Source organism: Ambystoma mexicanum, chromosome 6p, assembly GCF_040938575.1.
Source record: "Ambystoma mexicanum isolate Mex_15411 chromosome 6p, UKY_AmexF1_1, whole genome shotgun sequence".
Lineage (NCBI taxonomy): Eukaryota > Metazoa > Chordata > Amphibia > Caudata > Ambystomatidae > Ambystoma > Ambystoma mexicanum.
The window spans coordinates 1,227,297,786-1,227,318,849 of record NC_090935.1 but is presented as its reverse complement, the minus strand read 5'-3'; the positions used below and the strand labels follow the sequence as shown (position 1 = coordinate 1,227,318,849).

Below are 21,064 nucleotides of genomic sequence, written 5' to 3'. Positions count from 1 at the left end.
CCACTGCTTCAAATCGCTGCCCAAGCCCATCCCTAACTCCATTAACTCCAAGCAGACATCAATACCCAGTGCGTTAAGTGACAATCTGCCTATTGGAAAGAGTCCACTGAATGATCAATTGGGAAAATGAGGCAGGGGTGACGTGACTGCTGGGTCTCGGTGGCAAATCATGAATCCCATGTTGTCGCAGACAAGTATCTCTGGGGAAAATGTGACTTCTGTTCAGTTCAGTGCATTGTTGTTCAACAGCAGAGCATGGCTGTAGTGCCCACAAGCAGCTGCTGAATTCCTCTCGATTCAGCAATTCCTAAATGGCCACTTACATTCTTAAATGGTGTAACCTTTTAATGGCCAACAACTTATGAGCCATCGCTCGGCCACATCCATACCTTGACCACTTGATTGCGCATAAGTGTACAAATACACGTTGTAAATCACAGGGGAATAACTGCAGTCATAGCACTCAGAGTTGAACAAGTGCTCTGGTTGGGAGCATTGCAGTAAAACATGCATTTCTTTTGATGGGGTTAATCTTTTAAGACATCTATTGGGTAAGGTCTAGTAGCATATAGCACAATTCCTGATGCAAGTCATAAGGTGTCAGGACAATTTTTCAGACTAATGCCCAAGAAGGGTAGTGGCTCTTCATGTGATCCAGAAGTGCTTGTGGAATGACTTGGGGGCAGAGGTAACGGTGGTAGGAGGGAGGATGGGGGTGGGGCTGGATAAACAAGTGCACATGCTTCCAAAGAGTGAACTTGAAACTGGTAACATGCATGTTTTTGCGAGCAGACCTGCAAGCATACAGAATAAGCCCCCTGTCCGCTACCACCAGTGGTGGGCCTTCGAGGAATCTGGTTTTACTTGAAGGAAGCCATTGATGGAGTATGTAAGGGCAGATATGCAAAGTCAACCCCCAACGCCATCATTGGGGAGTAACCTGCAACAAGCTGCTGTTATGCAATGGGAGCACTCCATTAGGTTGGGCAAAAGGTCAGGCAATACAGCTGCCAACAGCATCGGTTACTATACTATGAAATTAAAGCCTGGACAACAAACCGAAGACTGCGATTCCCCCCCCCCCCCAACACACATCAGTTTTGTCTCATCTGGCTGTTTTCAAGTTGCACTGTACGTAAAACTTACAAATGCAATTTTTTTTATTTTTTAGGGGATTGTTACTTTAGCATTACATAAATCACAGTAACATTAAATACTGTCCTGCTTAGCCCTCCTCTAACTCCCAACTCTTGTGTCCCAACTCACTGTTGGAAATGCTTCTCCAAACAGAGTGGAGGGCAGGTCTCTTCGGCTGGTGCCTCTTTGAAACAGCCTCCCTTCCCCTCTCAGACTTAGCCGGTGGGCAAGTTCCGGAAACTCCTCAAAACTCCGCTCTTCTTTCCCCACTCTCCCTTCCCTGCTAATCACCTCACTGAGACTGGCGGCCTACCAGCAAGTGCCCATACCTTGCTCCCTCCCTCCCCTATCCCCAGCACTTCTCTACACTGCACTTGCACATCTGAATGTCATAAGGCCTAGTAAGACCACAATTGTATATGTACTGTTTTTGACATGGTTATTCCCCCACCTCCCCTGCTCCCTCCCCACTTTGCTTTGTGGTGCCTGGAAACACCATTTTGTTGTATAGGTGCTTGACAAATGCTAAAGAAATAAAATCATGCACAGCGTGTTGTCAAAAATCATTTGCGATTGGAGATGCATTTTATTTCTTCTGCAGACTGAAACAGGCTGTTAAAACTCCCCACTTACCATAGTTTGTCTTTGGCTATTAGACAAACATGGGGGCCCAAAACAGCTGTCTCGGATATCAAAGAAGTGCTTTGCAAACTGGAATAACCTTTCAGCACATCTAGACAGCGCAGTTGTCCGGTCTTACTTATTGGACGAAGACAACAAAAAGGAGACCAACCCCCTTTAGTAGCTTGGACTTATTTTTCCAGTCATCATTACGCAGTTCCACGTTATAAACCTGGAAAACCACCCAATCATTTAAAGTTTCTCCCAGATAATGTTCCTGCTAGCTACACATTTTGTCGCCCTGGCTCATGTTTTGAGATCACCCGGATCCCAGATGACCACCATTACGGATTAATTTGACTCTTTCAAGATTGTCAACCACTTTCTGCCAACCCATGTTCCAGTTACTGGCTATAGACTTTGATGTGTGCTTGCTGTTTCATTAGGTGCCACATACAGACCTCGATGCAAAGTAGACCTCATGCCCCAACCAGCACCTAACAAGCACCCTGCCTCAACGGGTATAGGTACCAACAGGCCAGTGAGCATAGCACTTAGCGTGAGGTTCAAGGCATCCCTTAGCCTGCTAACCAACATACTACAGTAGGTGAAATAGGTGGCTTTGTTACTCACATTTTAAGCTGCCCTTCAACTGAACCTGAAGTGCTTGCCTCTCATAAACTTTAGCTAGTTATGGTAATGTCAGTTTCCACACTGTCCCTTTCTCTCTACCAACTTGCATTTGTTACTCCTGGAGAACAATGTATTTATTAGCGATAGATGGGGAGAGGTGGCACTGGAAACTAGAGAAAGGGGACCTGTCTGCAAATGGCATGAGGTTGCAGGTTGTTTTGCATTGTAAGGCCTACACCGCCCTTCCCCCCCCTCAACTGACTCCCCTCAAAAAATGGCTACCACCTTACACTACACACGGCCACAGTGGGCCTGGCCATTAGCACCTTAAACTACCCAAGCCATGACTAGCCTCTCATTTTTAGCCCTGTTAACTGGCCAACCAGACCCAGAGTGCTGTAATCCATCAGATCTTGGGCTCTTCCCTACCTGCCGGATTGACACTCAGGAAGAGGGCACTTCTAACCTGCACCCATCAACACCACAGGTTTTGCAGCTACACTTTCCACCGTCCCCACTAATTAACCCCATTCTTCTTTTTTCTTACACAGCAAGCGCAGAAAGACCACCAACAGTGGCAGACACATGCTGTTCGGGACCACTTGCAAATGTAGGTACAAAAGTAGTTGACATTTTTTGAATGACCAAACAGGACAATAGAAAAGGGTACCCTCCATGCTGTGGGTAATAAAGCTACATGGATAATAAATGTTGTGTATTAGTATCAAATCTTCATATTTTTAAAAAAGGTTCAGAATATAAAAGCATTAACAATAGTAATTCTACCAGGCCCCTAGCTGGGTGCTGGACATATCGATCAGATCACTACCCCAAAATATTTCAAAGGCTGCATTCCCAGACAATTCAAAACCAACATTGTACAGCTTCACAAAGATGGCAAGCTAAAATGGCAGCATGCGGGAAGGCACATGCAAATCAAGTTTGCAAGACTTAGCTGGTGCCATTTCAGTGAAGATAACAGTGCACTCAAACAATTCTGTGAGTAGCGCGAGGTATTTAAATGGTTAACCAGGATGCTGCATTTCCTGTAAAAAAAAAAACTAAAGCTGATGCTTAAAATGAATAGACTTCAGCCAACATATTGTACGTCGACAGATGGCTCAGGCTGGGAAAGAAAATGAAAATAAAAAAAAAAAATCAACTTCCGGAATTCTAGTTTCCTCCATAAAACAGCACGTCTTTGCAACCCACAGATGTGGAACCATTAATGGCCATGTAAATATGTTCCAGCATGGTGGTCATTTTAGGCAATCGGGCTGCTCTTTCAGTGGCTCATGCTTACCAGAAGTGAATGTATGAAAATGAAGATTATGGGCCGCTGGTAAAATGCATTAGCTTTCCAAGTACCCTACACTTCATCAGATGTTAGTCCTTGGACACCCACCTTAACAGAGCAAAACATCTGGGCAACAGGAATGGTGATCACAGGAAAACTACTGGAAGTGCTAACAGTGCTTGGAATTCTATTTTCAGCAGGAACGCATTCACACAAAAACGTTGCATTTAAATGTGTTCACAAACCTAGCGCAAGGATGAGGATACCCAGGGCTCTCTCAAATAGGGATAGCGACTGACCGCTTTGGAGTGAATTTACTTCTGCAAATAACACATTTATCAGCTCATGCACCAGTGGTTGAACAATTCACACTACTAATTTGTCCAAATTAGGAGCACCTTCAGCCAAGGGAAATATTAGAAAGACCCTTAAGACTAAAGGATATACTCCGTGGGAGGCAAACAAAAATCAACCAAGATAGTGAAAAAGAATCCCAACAGTAGTAACAATGCAGAACCCACGGCATGCTATACAAAGGCTGGGGCTTCTAAAAATGTAGCCATCTCTTGTGCAATTAAATGAACACCGATACTGCCATCCAGTGATTCTATACAGTAATTGTTGGACTTTAGCTGTTTTTAGGCTTAAAAATACTTTGTAAAGCAGAGCCCGAATTTCAAAGACTTCCACAAATTGCACTCTTGAACACCTCAAAGCCATCATGCATCCACCACACTAGTAATGGACTCCATGAAAGTTCTGCCAACCAATAAGAGAAGCTTTTGCCACTATTGATTAGATGTTGTTCTGGTCAAAACACTCAAAACCATATACTCCAACGATCATCTCGCTCTTTTGTACAGTTTCCATTAGTCTACATTTTAGGCTCCTCAATCTTTCACCCTCTCCTTGGCCCCATATCCTTTTTCGCCTTCCCAGATTATGGTCTGGCTGCCACCACAGGCCTTGGGACACAGTTCCCCTCTACAAGGACATGCCACTGTGCTTATGTGAGCAGTAGAAATTACAAAAGCTGGGGAGCACCAGAAATAGTGCAAACACATGGACAGTATCTCTTTTTCCAACATCTCTCCTCCATAGTCTTTACCTCCACCTACAGGAAGCCGCCTTGGCACTCAATTGCTACCGTTTCTTCATTTCTGTCCCTGCACCAAGGCAGATCACTACCTGTCCCACTTGTTTTATGGAGTCATTCATTCCCACAAATGTAATCTTGAAATTAATTTGGCACCCAAAATGGAATACGACTTCCATTGCTAGAAATATAACTGCAGTACCCTGCCAACAGCAGTTAGGAACACAAATATCCCAAAGCCTACATGCCCCATTCCAGTTGGGAGATGCAGAGTCCAGGCCTAGTTTTAACTTTAGGTCCCATAATGTAAAGTCCAGAATGTATACTAGGTAAACACTAGAAGCCCCAGAATGCAAAGTTAAAACCAGGATTAGCCTAGCATCTCCCAAATGGAATGGGGAATGTAGGCAGGCAGATGCAAAAGCACATTGCCTGCATTCTTTTAGCCATCCCAGGAATGGGTCATGTAGGTTCCACCTGAGTCACGTATCGTGAAGGTCTCTAAAGAGAAAGTGGAGCTGTAGACCCCCCCCCCCCCAAGTGCCACCATGCCTCCTGAAACATAAATTAGCTTATTTTAAGAGACATTTTAGATCTTTCCCAGTTTATTCTTAAATGCATTCGTTCGAAAAACTACAACAGTTTTGTTGGCTCTAAAGTAGCTGCAGGCAAAGTTGACATTTACATGAAGCATGAGATCAAGAAGGATAGAACTCAAAACATAAAATCTCTTTGCATCGGTTCACACAAGAACAAAAACCAGAGCGATCTAGGTCCTCGACATCATGGACAGATGCATAGGTTGAAACCAAATGCATTGTTGCAAATTTGTGGCTAAAAATGCACCCGAAATAGAACGTCGCACAATAATAGCCAGGGATTACATGCTAATGTCACTATGAGAAATCCAGATATTCATAAGGCTGCATAATTCCATTCATGAACACTTTTCGAATAATTCCCTTCCGGCCTGCATTTGTGCACATTCGTCTTCGAAATATGCTTTGCTCACATAATGAGCTTGCTAATCACGTGCTACTGGTGTATGCATTTCAGAATGAAGGTGAGCAAGTATGACGCAACCAAAAAGGATTTTTAAAGCCAGTGGCAGTTGACAAATTAACACTCTGGACGCATTTGGTGGTAGACGTCTGGAAGGAAGTTGGATTTTGTTTAAGGGAGGTATCTAGGGTGGAAGGGAAGAAAGGAGGAGTGGCCTGATCACAATGACAAAATTAAACAAAGTTAAAATGAATCACATGCAGGTTTTGTTCGGGAATAGGAAAAATCTACCTTCTTGCCTACAGCGCATGTAATTAGCAATAGCACCTTCCAATGTAACACTGCAAATGGAAATGTGTCAAAAGTGAGGCGTAGGGGAGAGAGTAGCGTCCAATGAGTACTCTGTATCCCCATCAGAAAAGTAATGTAATTTCTTTCTACCAACGTCAATTAACCAGCATGTACAAAACGTTCCAAGGATAAAACACAAAAGGTAAAAATAAAATAAAAAAATAAACAAATGAAAGCAAGTGCGCAACACTTTTTCTAACTCTTTCAGATTGAAACTAAGGCTTGTAGTACTTACTGTGCCTGGTTCTCGGTCTGCTCCCGTAGTGACCAAGCGTACAGATATGTCGGTTCAGACACATGAGCAGAACAAGAAAAAAAAAAAAAAGGAGCAACAAATTATTACACAAACCACAAAGTTTTAAAATGGCTTTTATTTTTTTTTATAAATCATTGCATTCCTAATACAGTGATGTCCTAAAAGTACAGTATTTTGTAAAAGGAACTTCACAACTTAATACAAAATGCCTAATCCATAATAGAATAAATTACTTTATCTTTCGTTCAAAAATTAGTCAAGTGCAATTTTGCCCATACTGGATGCATAACTGTAGATTACATATAAAGCGAAAAATGAATAGCTATCAAAATCATGTGTACATTGCAATCAAAAATGTACTTCATTGCTTTCCCTGCCCTCTTGTGACAATTGATCATTGTGATAAAGTCTTAGTACACCCAAACAAGCAGTAAAAACATGTCCAATATTTTGCCACTGGCTATTTGGGTGGTAATTGCCAGTATGTTTAAAAAATATCTGGCAGAAGAAAAAGCCAAGGAATCTTGAAATGTTTCAGCCACTGAAGTCAGTGGTATAATGTGTCCATAACCATCTGCATGATGCACCAATTCTCAAGTTTAATTTACTCCTCGCAAGTTCTTTAAAAAAAAAAGTACACAACCATCTGCAGGCATAAAAGCAGAAACTAGAGCAAAAAAAAAAAAATAAAGTGTCCTAATCAGGCTTTCCCCGCCTCTCACCTCTGTGGTGATCTGAATCGTGATGCTTCTTGTCATCTTTCATAGAGAGGTGGTGCTGTCCACCAAGTGCACTAGAGAGGGCGAGGAGGCTTGCACTGCTTCCGAGCGACGACATCCCGGGTGGTGGAAGTCCAGTTGGATGTGGCGTGAGAGGCACTGGAGGCCCGTGCCCGTGGGAGAGGTGCTGGGCTTGCAGCTGCTGCTGCTGTTTGGATAGCATGCCACAGTAGAGAAGCGCAGGAGGAGGGTATTTGGCAAGTCAGCAAAGCAGTCAAGAAAGCAGGACGACACATGGGGAAAAAGAAGAGAGAAATAGATCAGAAAATGACGGCTATTGATAGCAGATCAATTCTTTTTAGACTAAACCACAAAGAAGCAAAAAATAAAATACATATAGAAACTTATCAAAGTAGAAAGACTACGTGTCCTTATGTCGAGCCCAAGCCACATATCACAGCAAACAAGATTGTTCATGCTCAAACTTTTATCAACCTCCGTCAGCCCACCAAAACGCACCATTTCTGATAAATATGCACACTGGCTAACTGGGGGTGCTCGTCAATCATTTTAAAAAAGTCCAAGTAAACTAGAAGACGACATTGATGAGGTTTATAATTCTTTCAACCCGATGGAATAAATAAAGTAGAGAATTCCATGAAATGTGCTCAAAAAACAAAGGAAAACATTAAAATCAGCAGAGGGAAGAGAAACCACAGACTAGTGTTACTGAAGAAATCTCCCATGCTGCTCATCGGAAAACATGTTGAGATTACAGAAAACAAAATGGTCCGTTATGAAATGCTGATAGTACACCAATATGTAACCATATTGCCCCTTTGAAATGTCCTTTCATAAAGAGCAAAGACACTGCTTTCTCACTCACTGTTTACTTTATTTGCATTTCAGGATGCAGCTCTCCCGGACATTCCCGTTAGGCCTGCAAGTCAAACTTCAACCCTTTCCTCACAGACCATTCGGATACGCATTTACAAGCACAAAACCTACACAGACCAGATAACCTTTCATCGCGTTTCATTTAATCCCAACCGCCACAGACGATACATTTTAAGACGACAGTAAAAAGACAGGAGTGTATCTTAAAAGTAGCGGTCCTCAATGGTTCCCCTCGCAGCACCTTCTTGGGTTTATCTTCTCGTTCACAAGAAAAGCCTCCTGGCAAACCAGGATAAGAGCCTGTACCACCAGTAAAACCCAAATGTCGAATTGCCATATGCTGATAAAATTAAAGCAGTTTATTTGGTTTCAAGACGACCTCCCATTTTGGTAGACAAACTATGAATTTAAAGAAACCGCACTACTTTTGCTGAAAGAACTGGAAAACGAGATGACAGTTGCCTTCATTTCCATAGGAAGCAGAAGTGAAGCAAACAAAATGGTTCTCAACCAACCCATCCACCTATGAGACATCCCCACCAAGTGTATCAAGACACTGCGCAGATAGCGCCCCCCCCCCCATTTGCTGAAGCTAATTAAGCAAATGTTTAATAATCCTGAAGGTCGTTAGAGTAGCTACCTATAGCCTAACTGACTTGCTGCCAGTGGCAACGATATGCACCACAAAACCTGTGTCTAGAGAGCTGTTCAAAGCAAAAAGTTACATTCTTTCAGCAACACGTTTATCGGCAGATGAAACCAATTAAACTAGACTGACTGTAGATTGTTCTCACCAACATAAAGATGCAAATTATAAAAGATAAAAGTTGCCAAGGCGCATTCTTTACATTTGATCTCCATTTTAAGACACCTTCGGCTTCTAAATGGCTTGGTGAATTAACTCAAAAATAGCGAAAACCTCTACTGTATTAAGTTCTTGAAATAGTTAAATGCAAATCATTACCAAAAATACTGGTATTGAGAACCACAACATGTAAACGGTCTTTCAGAATCAAGTGCATAGACATTTTCATCTCAAATTCCATTGCATGGGCTCTCCAGTAAGGAATTGGAGGAATCTTCAATTTGGAAAAGTTTCCAAAACAGACTGACCCAACCCCTTCCTAGATGAGTGGAACGATTTCAAAAAGTAGCAACCCCCTGCTGCGTGGTTTACTTCCACACTAGGATGTGAATACTGAGGAAATCTGGGAAAGTGTCTTGGCCAACCCTCGGGGAACACCTTACGTATAAAAAAAAACACTGGGTCTCCATAGAGCACTATAAAAGATTCAAAGCTCTAAGGAATGTTGAGTTAACAAATGAGTTTTCAAAACGCAGCATTTTTTTGTTTTCATAAGAGCAAGGAAACGTCAACGTGCATAATTTCGGTCCCAACTATTCCACAAAGTGGATGCATAGACGAATATCCTTAACTTGGGCTTTATTTTTCTTCCATCACAGGACCAGATCATGCCTGTACAGTGTTCTTGGATGGTGGGTCAAATTCTTCAATTGTCAGGATATTCTCACACAAAATTGGAAGGTGAGTGTTAATTGTCCAGGATATCGGGTAGCAGATATATTTGCATGGCGTTTAGCATTGATTTTTAGCAACCAAATTTAAATAAAGTGCTATTTCCAACCCTCTAGATTGTAGGGCTTATCAAACAATTAAGGTGCTTTAATCCTAGGAAGGCCTAGGATGGTCCCACTTTTCTCCCGCTCTGAATGTTAAGACATGTAGCAAGAACGCAGTGTTTAAAGAACCTCTATTCAGTTCAGGGAAGAGGTTGTTGCCCTCGTTGTGGGAACACAGTCTGCGGTGAACGGCATCAAGACTAAATCTCTGCATATGAAAATGAACGTTCTATGACACCAGGTTACAAGCCATCAACTGTTCCGGTTGCGTTTAGGAGACGGAAGCCAAACGCCCCAATTTCATAAAGCACTTTAGATAGATGGATATGTTGCACTTACTAAACCTAGGTTCGCTCGGTATGCAAGTGGCCTCTTACGATTTCATGGTGGGGAGAGACTGGAAGATATTTAGAGATGTTCACATTATCTCATTTGCATGACAAAAGGATTTATTAACTGGATCCATTGGGGACAGAACATGTAAACTGATGACCAGCACTCAGTTCTTGAATTGCTCGCTTCTGGGTTTTGGAAGTTAATATTCCCATTTTGCTATGGTTTCAGGACGACTAGTTTCAATTGTCTGCCCGATTAGAAAAAAATCATGCATTTGCCACCATGGCAACAGCTAGATTATGATCCTCACCAGGTAACTAGGAGCATTATTGGCTGGTCCGCACAATCGTTGCCACATTGCCACAGCTTAAGGATGCTTGTACTAAGGAGCAACACAACCAGCCCAACAAGCCAACACTGAAGGGGCTGAAGTTTGAATAAAAGAAACGTAGCAGGACACTCAAAAGGAACATCATGTATCGGGCCACAACAGAATGCAGAAAAATTGTGTTAACTGTTAACCAAGGAAACCCCCACCCTACTAAAAAAAAAAAAAAAAAAAAAAGGTTTGACTTCAGAAGCAGTGTCAAGTGCTTCATACAATTAGCAGAACTACTAGAGAAAGTAGCGCATTACATGTAGCAAAATAATACATACTCCCAACACCACTTTTAATGTATGCAAGCGGCACAACTAGATTAGATACCACTGGCCTAAGCAGTGTCTGTAGGTTGGTCATCTAGTGTCTTGAGAGGAAAGCGATCAGAGTCAGGTCCAGTCAAAAAACAGTGACAACATAGAGAACGAAGGAAGATGCCAAGATTCTCTTTTTTTACAATAAGGGAAGACAAGTAGAACTAGATTTTACCAATGAGAAACAAGATGGTCATAAATGCAGCAATCATCCCTTTCAGATACCCATTAAAGTTGGCCACCATACCAGGGAGTAACAAAATCAGCAGATTACACTAAAGAAGATCAAATATAAACTATGTTGGCTCGGATTAAAAACGGACCACAACTTGGACTAGAAACATGGAATCGTTTGCAGAATAAAGTCTGCAAGGTCTTGGTTTCCAAGATGATACATGCTCATGCGCCACATCCAACAGAAGGACTGGTTTCCTCCGTCACAGAGGCACTCGCTGGTTAAAAGTATATAACCTTGCTGTGTGGTTGTTAGCAAGCATGGTGGTTATTCCATCATAAGCAGGAGACAAGAAATTGGCAAATCTCAACTTTTTACCTAAAAATCACTTCCAATCGACATTTGTTGGAAACAGTTTAGCCAAAAGTGTCGCTTCATTTTACATATGAGCCGTCAAATCAGGTTTGCCAAATTAGGGTTAAGGCATAGAAGAGTGCATTTGGTCGCCCCGAACATTTTGCAAGTTTCTAGACATGGCTTACCTCTCGGTTTAGGTGCAATCAACTACACCACACTAGCACATGAATATACTCTCACAACCAGGGAACGCAGGGCAGCCGATCCAAGTGCACCACCACTGAATGAGTGCAAGGTTTGTCATCAAACCAGAGACATGACAATCTAGGCCCTATTTCAAAAATACAGACTTCCAAGCCATTGTGGTCACAAATAAGGAGTTGGGCTGCAAAAATATTTAGTCCAGCGCTTCAGTGAACTGTGGAAGTGACCGACCAAAGGAATTGGACAAAACAGGACCCAAACTGTTTTGGTGCAGAAAGATGGACCTTAGTACAAAGAATGTTGTGTGTAGTGCTTCTACAGCACCTACAGCAAAGCACTTGGCATATTTACTGAAAGACAGAAAAAGAAAGAACACCACAAAAATAGGCACGTTCAAGAGAATTATCCATAAAGAAAGAATATGATTGTCGATTGTCAATTTACAAAAAGCAAAGAAAAATAAAGACTTGCAAAGTCACGCCTCAATTGCAGCTCACCAGTAATAAGCCAGTAGGGAGAGGCACTTCCAGAGAATAGATAAGTTGGGGGTAGCACTGAAGGATGTAGCCAGTAAGGATTCTGTGACTGGAATGCTACGGGTCAGTGCCAGCTGTATGATGCAGGCAGCAGCCCAAGCTACGGTGGGCAAGATAACAAAATGTCACCCTGATCTACAAAGGCAGAGGCTGCAGGAGAGGACTGAATATGGACCCGGCCAATCGCAGCCTTACATTACAAATGTGACCGCCAGGAACTAGACCTGGGCAAGCCGGATGAGGCTTGGACTTGCACGGGTCAAAAATGGGGTTCTGGACTGACCCTCTTCATGGAAGTGCCTGCCCAAAACAGGGGACATCTACAAGCCCCACCTTCTTCCCTGATGAAAAGGGACACAAGGGAACTGTGTTGCAAAACTTCTGCCCAACGTCCTGCCCCACCCCTAATTTATTGGCAGGACAGGGAATATATGCGTTTCCTGGGTAACAAGGTGGAGCTCTGAGGTTTCTGCCCCCTAAACACCCATAAACCACCCAGCACCCCCATCCTGTCCACTTTCCTCCCCCATCACCCACTACCATCAAGTCCCCCTTCCCCATTGCCACCGTTAGCCACTTTTAGCCCCTTTCCAGTTTTTGTTGCCACACTCCCCCCAGTGCCATGTCGTCCCTTTTCTTGCCCCAGTGCCTTATACAGGCCCCTTCCCATTTTTGCACTGGCATATCCCTGGCTCGGCTCGTGTCGTGTCTGGCCCCAAGAGCCAGGCTAGCGATCCAGGCTCAGCCCTACCCACTAGTCCTCTCGCTCCCCAGGCCTACCAGGAACGGTGTTGGGAAAGGTTTACTAGGAGCACCCACAGCAGGAGATCCCCCAAACATCAGTAGCCAAAGTCATGCTTTCACCCCCGGTCCTTCAATGCAAGCGTTGTTTAAGAGGGTCTAGTGCACCAGTTTGCACAACTGTCTCCTACACCAGTCTTTACTATTCCTCTGAAAGCAAGATGTCATAATGCGCGCGACCAGCTGCAGTGGCCACAGCAGGAGAGTCCCAAAAGCACCAGCGCAAAGGCCAGCACTGGGAGCGAGATGAACAAAAGACCAATAAGAGAATGGTTGGGATCTTCTCTTAACAGGGTGCATGGCTTTGCATAGAACGGTTGCTTTGCTGGGGTAAGGAGCAGGAAACCAGTCCTCGTTTTAGGCAGCACAGAGATAGATGTAAAGGAGGACCAGTAGAACACTAGCAAAAAAAAAAAATCTGCGAAATTAAGCAGTTTTTTTTAAACCTTAATAGGAATTCTTCTGATCTCGTCACCCAATCAAGGCATATATTCCAAATCTGGACATTTGCGAACAAACACCACAAAAAAATGACTGCAAATATGCTCCAGTTGATCAGGTTATATGATATGATTAAGTCATTTATAAAGTGCCTGTACACCAGTGTTTCTAGGCGGGACAAGAAAGGGGGAGGGGATTGGGGGGGGGCGGAGGGAGGACAAAACAATCTTACTAGGCCTTGTGTCCTTCAGATCACACAAGTGCGGGGAGAATTGAGGGGGAGAAGTGCGGGGGGATTATGGTTCAGAAGGTCTTCAAACTGTACTCCGTTGGTTAAATTGTAATCACGCACTTCGCCAATGCTTCTTTCCCCCAGCGCATGCAAGTGAATCCATGGCTTCAATTACTATCGGCAAACGAGGAGCAATGGAAAATATGACGCAAAAAAAAAAATATATATGTGTGTTTAGTTCACGATTGTAGAGACTATGGCCTCGCGAGAGAACGCTGACTAGCAAACTGAAATATCAAACGCAAATCTGCACTTATTTCAATGCTCACGTGTACAACAAAATGCCAAGAAATTAAAGCTGCACACAAGTAGGATACCTTCAGGCTTTACTGCAATAGCAGCCAATAACACATTCCTTCAGAAAGGATGTCAGATTTGGGGCCCAAAAATGTAAATAAAACTCAATTTTGATTCAACCACACCGCCTACATTTTACATGTGGTTCTGCATGCAAGCTAACCTGACCTGACCTTTCCATCCCTCTGGCTCCCGCCGGTTTACTTCTTGCATCTTTTGGTTGGGTTCCGTCACGGTTAAGGTTCCTCTGGGAACAGAAGGTACAGTGCACTGCAGCAGACCTGTTTCTCTGCCAAATCGTGTGCCACTCAGCCGAGATGGTGTAAAACATCCATTAGGTAAGCCGCTGGCGCTGAATACAAGTTAGCAAAGGAGCAGATTCGTAACTTGGTACCTTTTTCCTTGGTACCTTTTTCGGTTTCCTTTTTTATTTTATTAATTGGACCTTTTCATTTCGTCCTCTCTCAGATTTAATTAAGTTACAATAGTGCATGAGGGTGAACTACAAAGCGACACTAATTCAGGGCCAGCTCAATTTGCCTGAAGAGCACTTCAGTGGTTCGATAAAGCCTTACTTATTTAAACAATTCTAATAATGATTGACAAATCATTTGATAATAGAATGTTAATGTTCACCCACAGTCCTTAGAATAACAGGTTAGTAGATCTCATTAACGCGTCCAGTAAGTCTAGCTAGCTGTCTAATATCTGCAGAAATAAAAACCTTCAATATAATTGCGAATGAAAGAGAGATCATACAACACTCTAGAAACAGCCAGCGTGCATGGTGATGAGTAGTAGAGTTCCATGCGGCATGGCCATGATATTTATGTACCAAAGCAAACCATGGGTCCAGTTATGGCTCTAGAAACTACCCAAAGAACCTCCGGATGCATTGTTGCACTGCCGCCTGTGGTGAACCAGATGGAGGACTGACTACAGGGGGTCATGGTTCACAGTTATACATGGCCCTATAGATATGAGGGAACATAAAAAAATGAGGGTGTTCCTCGAAGTCCAAAATGAGAGAGCCTAGAGTCCAAATCCTAGGTAACGAACTGGCCCATCTAAAAGGAAAAGAGGCTTGCACAACAGCCTCGGAACAGGTGTTAGCCTAGCCCAACTCATAGGTGGCTTATTCTCAGCCAGATTTCCTTTTGCAATGTATTAACACATTTCAGATTTTCTCCTCCCACTAAAACGAATTATTCTCCTATTATTTTTCTCAGCTTTCTACCAGTGGTAAAGTTCCCCCAGGACACTTGAACACACTTCGCTGTATCCCACCTTTGTGGCACTGGGGCTCCCCAATGTCTAGTGGCTCTTTGGTGGGGTTACTGGACATCAGTCCAATTAATAAACGTAGGGCTTCTGCATGCTCAGTTATGGAAGGTTATTGTTACTTAGTTGGTTTTGCTAGCCTTTACTCCAGAGCGTTCACTCCCCTTTTTAATCTGTTCCTTGTAGGACGTATGCCTGTCCCAGTTTATCGATTTCTCATATCTTTGTTGACTTTACAAGCCAGGACATGGAAGCACACGGGCTGCGCCAGTTTGGTTCCCTTAGGTTCTCGTGTGGTTGGCAGATTCTCCAGCCTCGATTAAACACTCCTTTGTATCCTTCACTCTGTTTCACCTGGGTCGTGTGCCCGTTCCATATTCTCAAACTCTCATGCTGTTGGCTGTTTCACACCTTGATATTGTGTTCGTAGTCCACACTGGCGTCCTCACATTGGCAGAATTTGCTTCCTACTCATCGGCAAAGGCACTTGCCATGTGGGGCTCAAGGACCCAGGCTCTGGGGCTCAAGGACCCAGGCTCCTTTCCTTCCCATGATCTCTGCGTTATTTGGTGGTCACCCGGCCCACCACTATTCTTCAGTGGTCGTGCCACCAGGGAAGAGTGTTCTTTCTGTTTCCATTCCTCCCCTGAACAGAGCCTCTTGCTCAGTCAGAGCAACCGTCTTGTAGCCTCCAGCTAGCAGGTCTCACTTGCCTATGCCACTGCTGGCTAAGAGGCTTGGGGTAGCTCTGACCCTCACGATGTCGTCTCTATAGAGGCACACCTCTGCTTTAGGGACACTCCTCCCTCCATAGTCCCTGCCATTCATATTCAGCTCTGCAGTTAAGCAGGTCAGCAGAACAAAAAGAATTGTGTCCATCCTCTGATTATTGCATTCAGACTAGGTTCAGCTTCACCTGAAGCCAATAAAGTGGAAGGTGGTCTTTGAGGGTCATAGTCATAGCAGGCGATATCAAAGTCTTTCCAACACCCATGTAAGCAGAAGGGGGGGGGTGTTTGGACTGGGAGTTCCTTATTGGAATGGGAGTCCTTGTCCCCAAGAGGGGAGTCACTCCAAGTGAGGTCTCACTTGCCCAGAGCTCTAGGGAGGGTCTTGCGGGTGGCTCCACTTTTGAGGTGATTGGACAAATTGTCCAGATTTATCACACCCCCCATGCCATCAAAAACACAATAAGGGGTTCTGTAAGCACTCGCCAATTGACAAGAAAAAGCATTTGTATAATTTTACCTCATTTTGCTCAAAATGTTACCCCAACGCATTTATGATAACTGCCTCTAGTATTTCGATGATCTTCCTTACCCTAGTTGAATAGCCCCAATTTATCATGCAGATTGTGGGCAAGCAAACATGTTCATCTGGTACCGAGGGGGAGGGGGGTACGGGGGGGGTTTAAGAGGAGAAGGGGGAATATGATCAATGCAGACCAGGACCATTCGTTCTCCATTTACTCTACCATCCAGAATGCAACTATTGTGATGCTTACTTTGTTCACAGCATTTTCATCATCCTACTAGGTCGTGGAAGGTGCAAATGAATAGCATTAACAAAGTACTTTGTAGTATAGACATTACATTTGTATAAGCCCGTCTACCTTACAAAATGGCTCAATACTACCAACGAAAATCCTTGCCCCACAAAATAAAAGAAACACAATGTACAAAACAAATGCACATTCCAGCACTGAACATCCCATCAGCCCCCAACGTAGGTAGCTGCAGCTGTAGGTACTGTATAGTAAACATGCATATTGTGAGCTGTAACTCACTAGGCTCATTTCTACCTGAAGGCAGCTGCTTAACCCCTGGTTCCAGACAGGCAGGTTGCGAATTCTCATATTAGCATGCTGGGACTCCAGGCACTGATGAGTTAATAAAACATGTGGTTCATGGTAAATGTAAAAACCAATGTAGAAACAGACATTTTATTTAGAAATACAATAGTTAAAATATTTGGGGAAAGGAGGCCCCGCCCAAGCTGAAATGTGCCAGGCCTGCTTAAAGTAAGGCAGGCAGCACACTCAAGGTTACCACCCCCACAACGTTTTGAATACATTTTGATTTCATTAGCACGATGCTTTTGGTAGTTGTGTTTCCAAGCAGTTATAAATTCCCATATTCACATGAAAGAAATCCCTCCCACAAATGCTAGTATTTGCTCAGAAAATGCCTGGCCATTGCTCTATAACCATTACACCAAGCTATCCTGCCAACTGAAATCTGTTTGCGTTGCCTCAAGAAATATAAACAAATGATGCAACTTTTGACACTGTCAGCTATCAAAAAAGCTGGAAAAACATTGCCAATTACCAACCAGTCAGAAGCTGCTGCTGCCACCATATATTGTCAGAAACGACATCTAAGAAACAACCGGCAAGTCCTGGCAAATCTGAGAGGTATTTCTCCGGAATATCAGATAGTAGTGGCAAGAGCACATTTCCTTTGCTGTACTCCTGTGTGCAGACACCCAGTCTAGAAGCTTTGCTCCTAACATAAAAGGCAGCGGTGGGTCTGTAGCTGGCCAAGTTTGCTAGGCCTATGCTCTTTTCAGGAGGGAGTGGATCGCTTCCTTTAGTTGCTGCGGGAGGAGCCCTACTGTGAGGCAGGAGCTACTAATGTGCCATCAGTGCCAAACATGGGTGTAGCATACCAACTAAAGAAAAAAATATACTAAGCATACCTACTTCAAAATAGCCACGGCATTTATGCACATCATTGCAAAGTGAAATTATCAACCAAAATAAAAGCAGATAAGCTATCAAACAATAGCATCCAATGGATAATTGGGCCACACTGTGGCGTATGTGAGATGGCATGGAGTATGTACAAAGTGCATGCCAGATGCTACTTCCTGCCTACAGTGATGATTCTGCACTAGCAAACACCTCATTGGCACCAGTGCCCCACTACACCCACAAACATGGGCGTTTAAACCGATAACATGAGCAGCGGCCAACATGATCCCTCTAGTCCAGGTACTGCAATTAACACTCCACTGTAGATCTCCCATTTCACACCAAGCTGCACGGGGGTCCGATGCATTTCACATGGTTGACCATCCCCCTCTCCATGGTTTTAAAGTCATTAAACTCAAACGATCCCCTTGGACCTTGCTAACTGATCCTGAGGTAGTGACGCCACCACTGACTCACTCCTTGCAGAAATCCCAAAGTGCAATCATGTGCCCCCTGCCTTATCACACTGTACATGGATCTGGGCCACCTCATTCCTGTGGCTGCATTTTTTCTGACTTTAAGAGGGCAAGCCTTCCCCATTCCCTTCTTCTATGAACCCCCAGCCCTCTCCCACACAAAAAAAGAAAAAATAAGACATTTGTAATCCATACGCGCCCGCCACAAAATGCTGTGAAAAATGCAGCAAAACCGCTGCAACGAGGTAAGCGTTTACCCCTTTACACCTCTCGTGGCAAGTTCAGGCCCTGCTTCGGTTTTAAAAATGGTCACCTATCGTTCACATCAGAATTATGCACTCACATCTTCAACTGTGTCTCTGCCATCAGTCACTGCATGAAACTTAGCCAACTATAAGCGCTTAGAAATGATCTTCCTTCCTGCTCCCATCGCCGCTGCGACTCTCCCTTTCAACCTGATGTCAAACTATCCCACTTAGATAGAAAACTTTATCCTTGGATGGGAACCTAACCTCCAGCATCTCATACTACTAAGCTATGTCGGACAGGATGAACCCACCCAAATGTTTACACTTCCAGAAATCTCATGTGCACTTGTCCTTTGCAGGGTGGACTACTGATCGGTTGCAGGCCAATACCACAACTGCTCCAGCCCCCTTGTCGGTCTGCACCCCTCAAAGTACCCCACTTTTTCAACTTTTTTGCTTGCATGTTCTTTAACGTCCCATTGCTTCTCTCCTGGGACATACAAACTCAAGGCATCCAAAATGTCCATGCACCTTCTAGCACTCCTTCACAACCCAAACACTCAAAATCATCATCAAGATGCCTTAAAAGAAAAAAAAGAAAACAAATTAAATATTATAACGATTGCACCACCTGTTTGAGGTCCTGGGTGCAAAGTGGAACACAATATCCCACCCTTGGTCGCCCCTGCTACTCTTTATAACCGACTGCTCACCATTGTATACAAATGTACAGCTCGTCTGTGGCCTAATCAGCAGGACACCAAGATTGGACAATTCATGATTGGAGTAAAAATTGGGTGATGTGAAGAACTGACAACCAGGTCAAGGGTGGCGGTAACTCGCTAGTAACAAGTGATTCAAAATGTTTCACCATAAAAACAGCTTTAGTATTACTTGGGCACAGCACCTGTGTGTCCATTACCTCATACTTCATATAGTACCATTAACCTTTCATCCCCTTACACGACACCCACTTTCAGCCATCACCCCTTTTGTTTTACTACAAACACTATCCTGAACAGATGCTTTATCCACCCCACAATAGTTCACAAATGTAAGAGGCTCTCGGTTAAGTACTGTGTCACAAGGCTGATAGCAGATCACAACACAGAGGGCTGTGGCAACACCTTTATTGGCGCTTAGTTTAAAAGTGCCGGGCAAATATTGACAGGGAACCAAAGGAGGCGAATTAAAGAGGGGCAGGAAGAAACGAATGGCCTGATCCCAAAAGGGCCTGGTGTTCCAATGTCCAGTGCCTATACTAGCTCACAAATATCCATGGCGTCCTCACTCAGTAAAGGGCCTTCCAAGAGCCCCAGCCTTTGCCACCGATCCAAACTTAGTCAGTCTGTAGTACTGATGTCTTCCTAGCATGGCAATAACCACTCCGTTAATCTACCCACCCCTTTTTGCCCTGGGCAGCACTTCATGTGCATGGTCTTGCAGAGCCACCCCATCATCCTTTACTGTAGTGGTCTCTCATTCTCTCTGAGGTAGCTGCCTCTTAAGCAGTTAAGCATTGGAGAGCGAGTGTCCTAGTTTGTGGGCTTGTTCTGCGCCATTAGTTTAGGTTTATTTAATTGGTGTCTGCCTGAAGGTTCCACCTTATTGCGGGGTGTACGCCTTCCGAGAACCCAAGTGAGCCTCTGCATAAGTCTTGGAGAATGCTCGCCATCTTGGGTGTGGACAGTAGTGTCATGGCAGTGATACAACCCAGCATTCCTGCTGTCAACGGAGCGAGCAGGTTTATAGACCATCAGCATGTAACCCTGGGAGGCGTACAGAAGCAGAGTTTGTGTCTCATCGACAGTGTATTTTTTCAGGATTTGCCCTGTGGTCCACATTGAGTTTTGGGTACTCTGTGCACTCCACTGGTGGATCCACACTCTGGACCAACTGTTCTGTGTTTTCCCTGCACCGACTGCCTGCTTTGAGCCAAATGTCTGTTTCTTCCCCTGGCCACACGCCCCCCACTCATTTCCTGCTGGGTGGCAGGCACTAAAGATTTTTCCTTGCAGAGATGACCAGGCCCATGTTGGCACGCCCCCAAAGGAAGCTAAAAGCCACATGATGCAACTCTTTCGCCAATCTCCCACAGTTGCCCAGTCCACCCTCTCAATGCCCATCCCAAACGGAGAGACATTTCTTGTTCGGTTCAAATCATCCAAGAGCTTGAATCCGATTGCTGAGGTGATGAAGGAAATTGCTGTACAAACACTTCTGAAAGCAGACACCATATCAAGGAAGGCTATATAATGCCGCTACTGTGTAAATTCAGGCAAAACAAGACCTTGCCAGATAGGCTTTCAGCCTACTATACTCTGACAAACCACTCCAGCAGACGTTTATATGGCTTTGAAGTAATTTGGGCACAATTACTCCCAACAGCACTTCTGTAGTCAAATACTGGCAAAGAAAACCAATTATGAAAGACACCAGATTGACAGCACCAGAGAAGCACATCACTGCAAATCACATACCTTCAAAAACATTCTTACAACACGGTGATGCTCAGCCTTTTTAATAACTACTGTGAAGTAAGAACGTAGACATTTAAAACACTTGCATCCGTTTTGGACAGGTTA

The 21,064-nt window shown here is 44.0% G+C and overlaps 1 protein-coding gene across 13 annotated transcripts in view; it reads right to left on the bottom strand.

The window, feature by feature from the left end:
• TLE1 (TLE family member 1, transcriptional corepressor) overlaps nucleotides 1-21,064 on the bottom strand; it is a 126,945-nt gene that overhangs the window by 68,366 nt on the left and 37,515 nt on the right. For 4 of the 13 annotated variants that reach the window (XM_069625893.1, XM_069625891.1, XM_069625897.1 and 1 more), the window contains exons 7-8: nucleotides 7,116-7,317; nucleotides 6,373-6,389 (exon numbers count right to left, since the gene is read on the bottom strand). In XM_069625893.1, the coding sequence (XP_069481994.1) occupies nucleotides 6,373-6,389; nucleotides 7,116-7,317 (219 nt within the window). Of the gene's footprint in view, nucleotides 1-6,372; nucleotides 6,390-7,115; nucleotides 7,321-16,864; nucleotides 16,943-21,064 lie in introns of all 13 variants that reach the window. The other 9 variants (XM_069625892.1, XM_069625890.1, XM_069625894.1 and 6 more) reach the window with 3 other exon arrangements.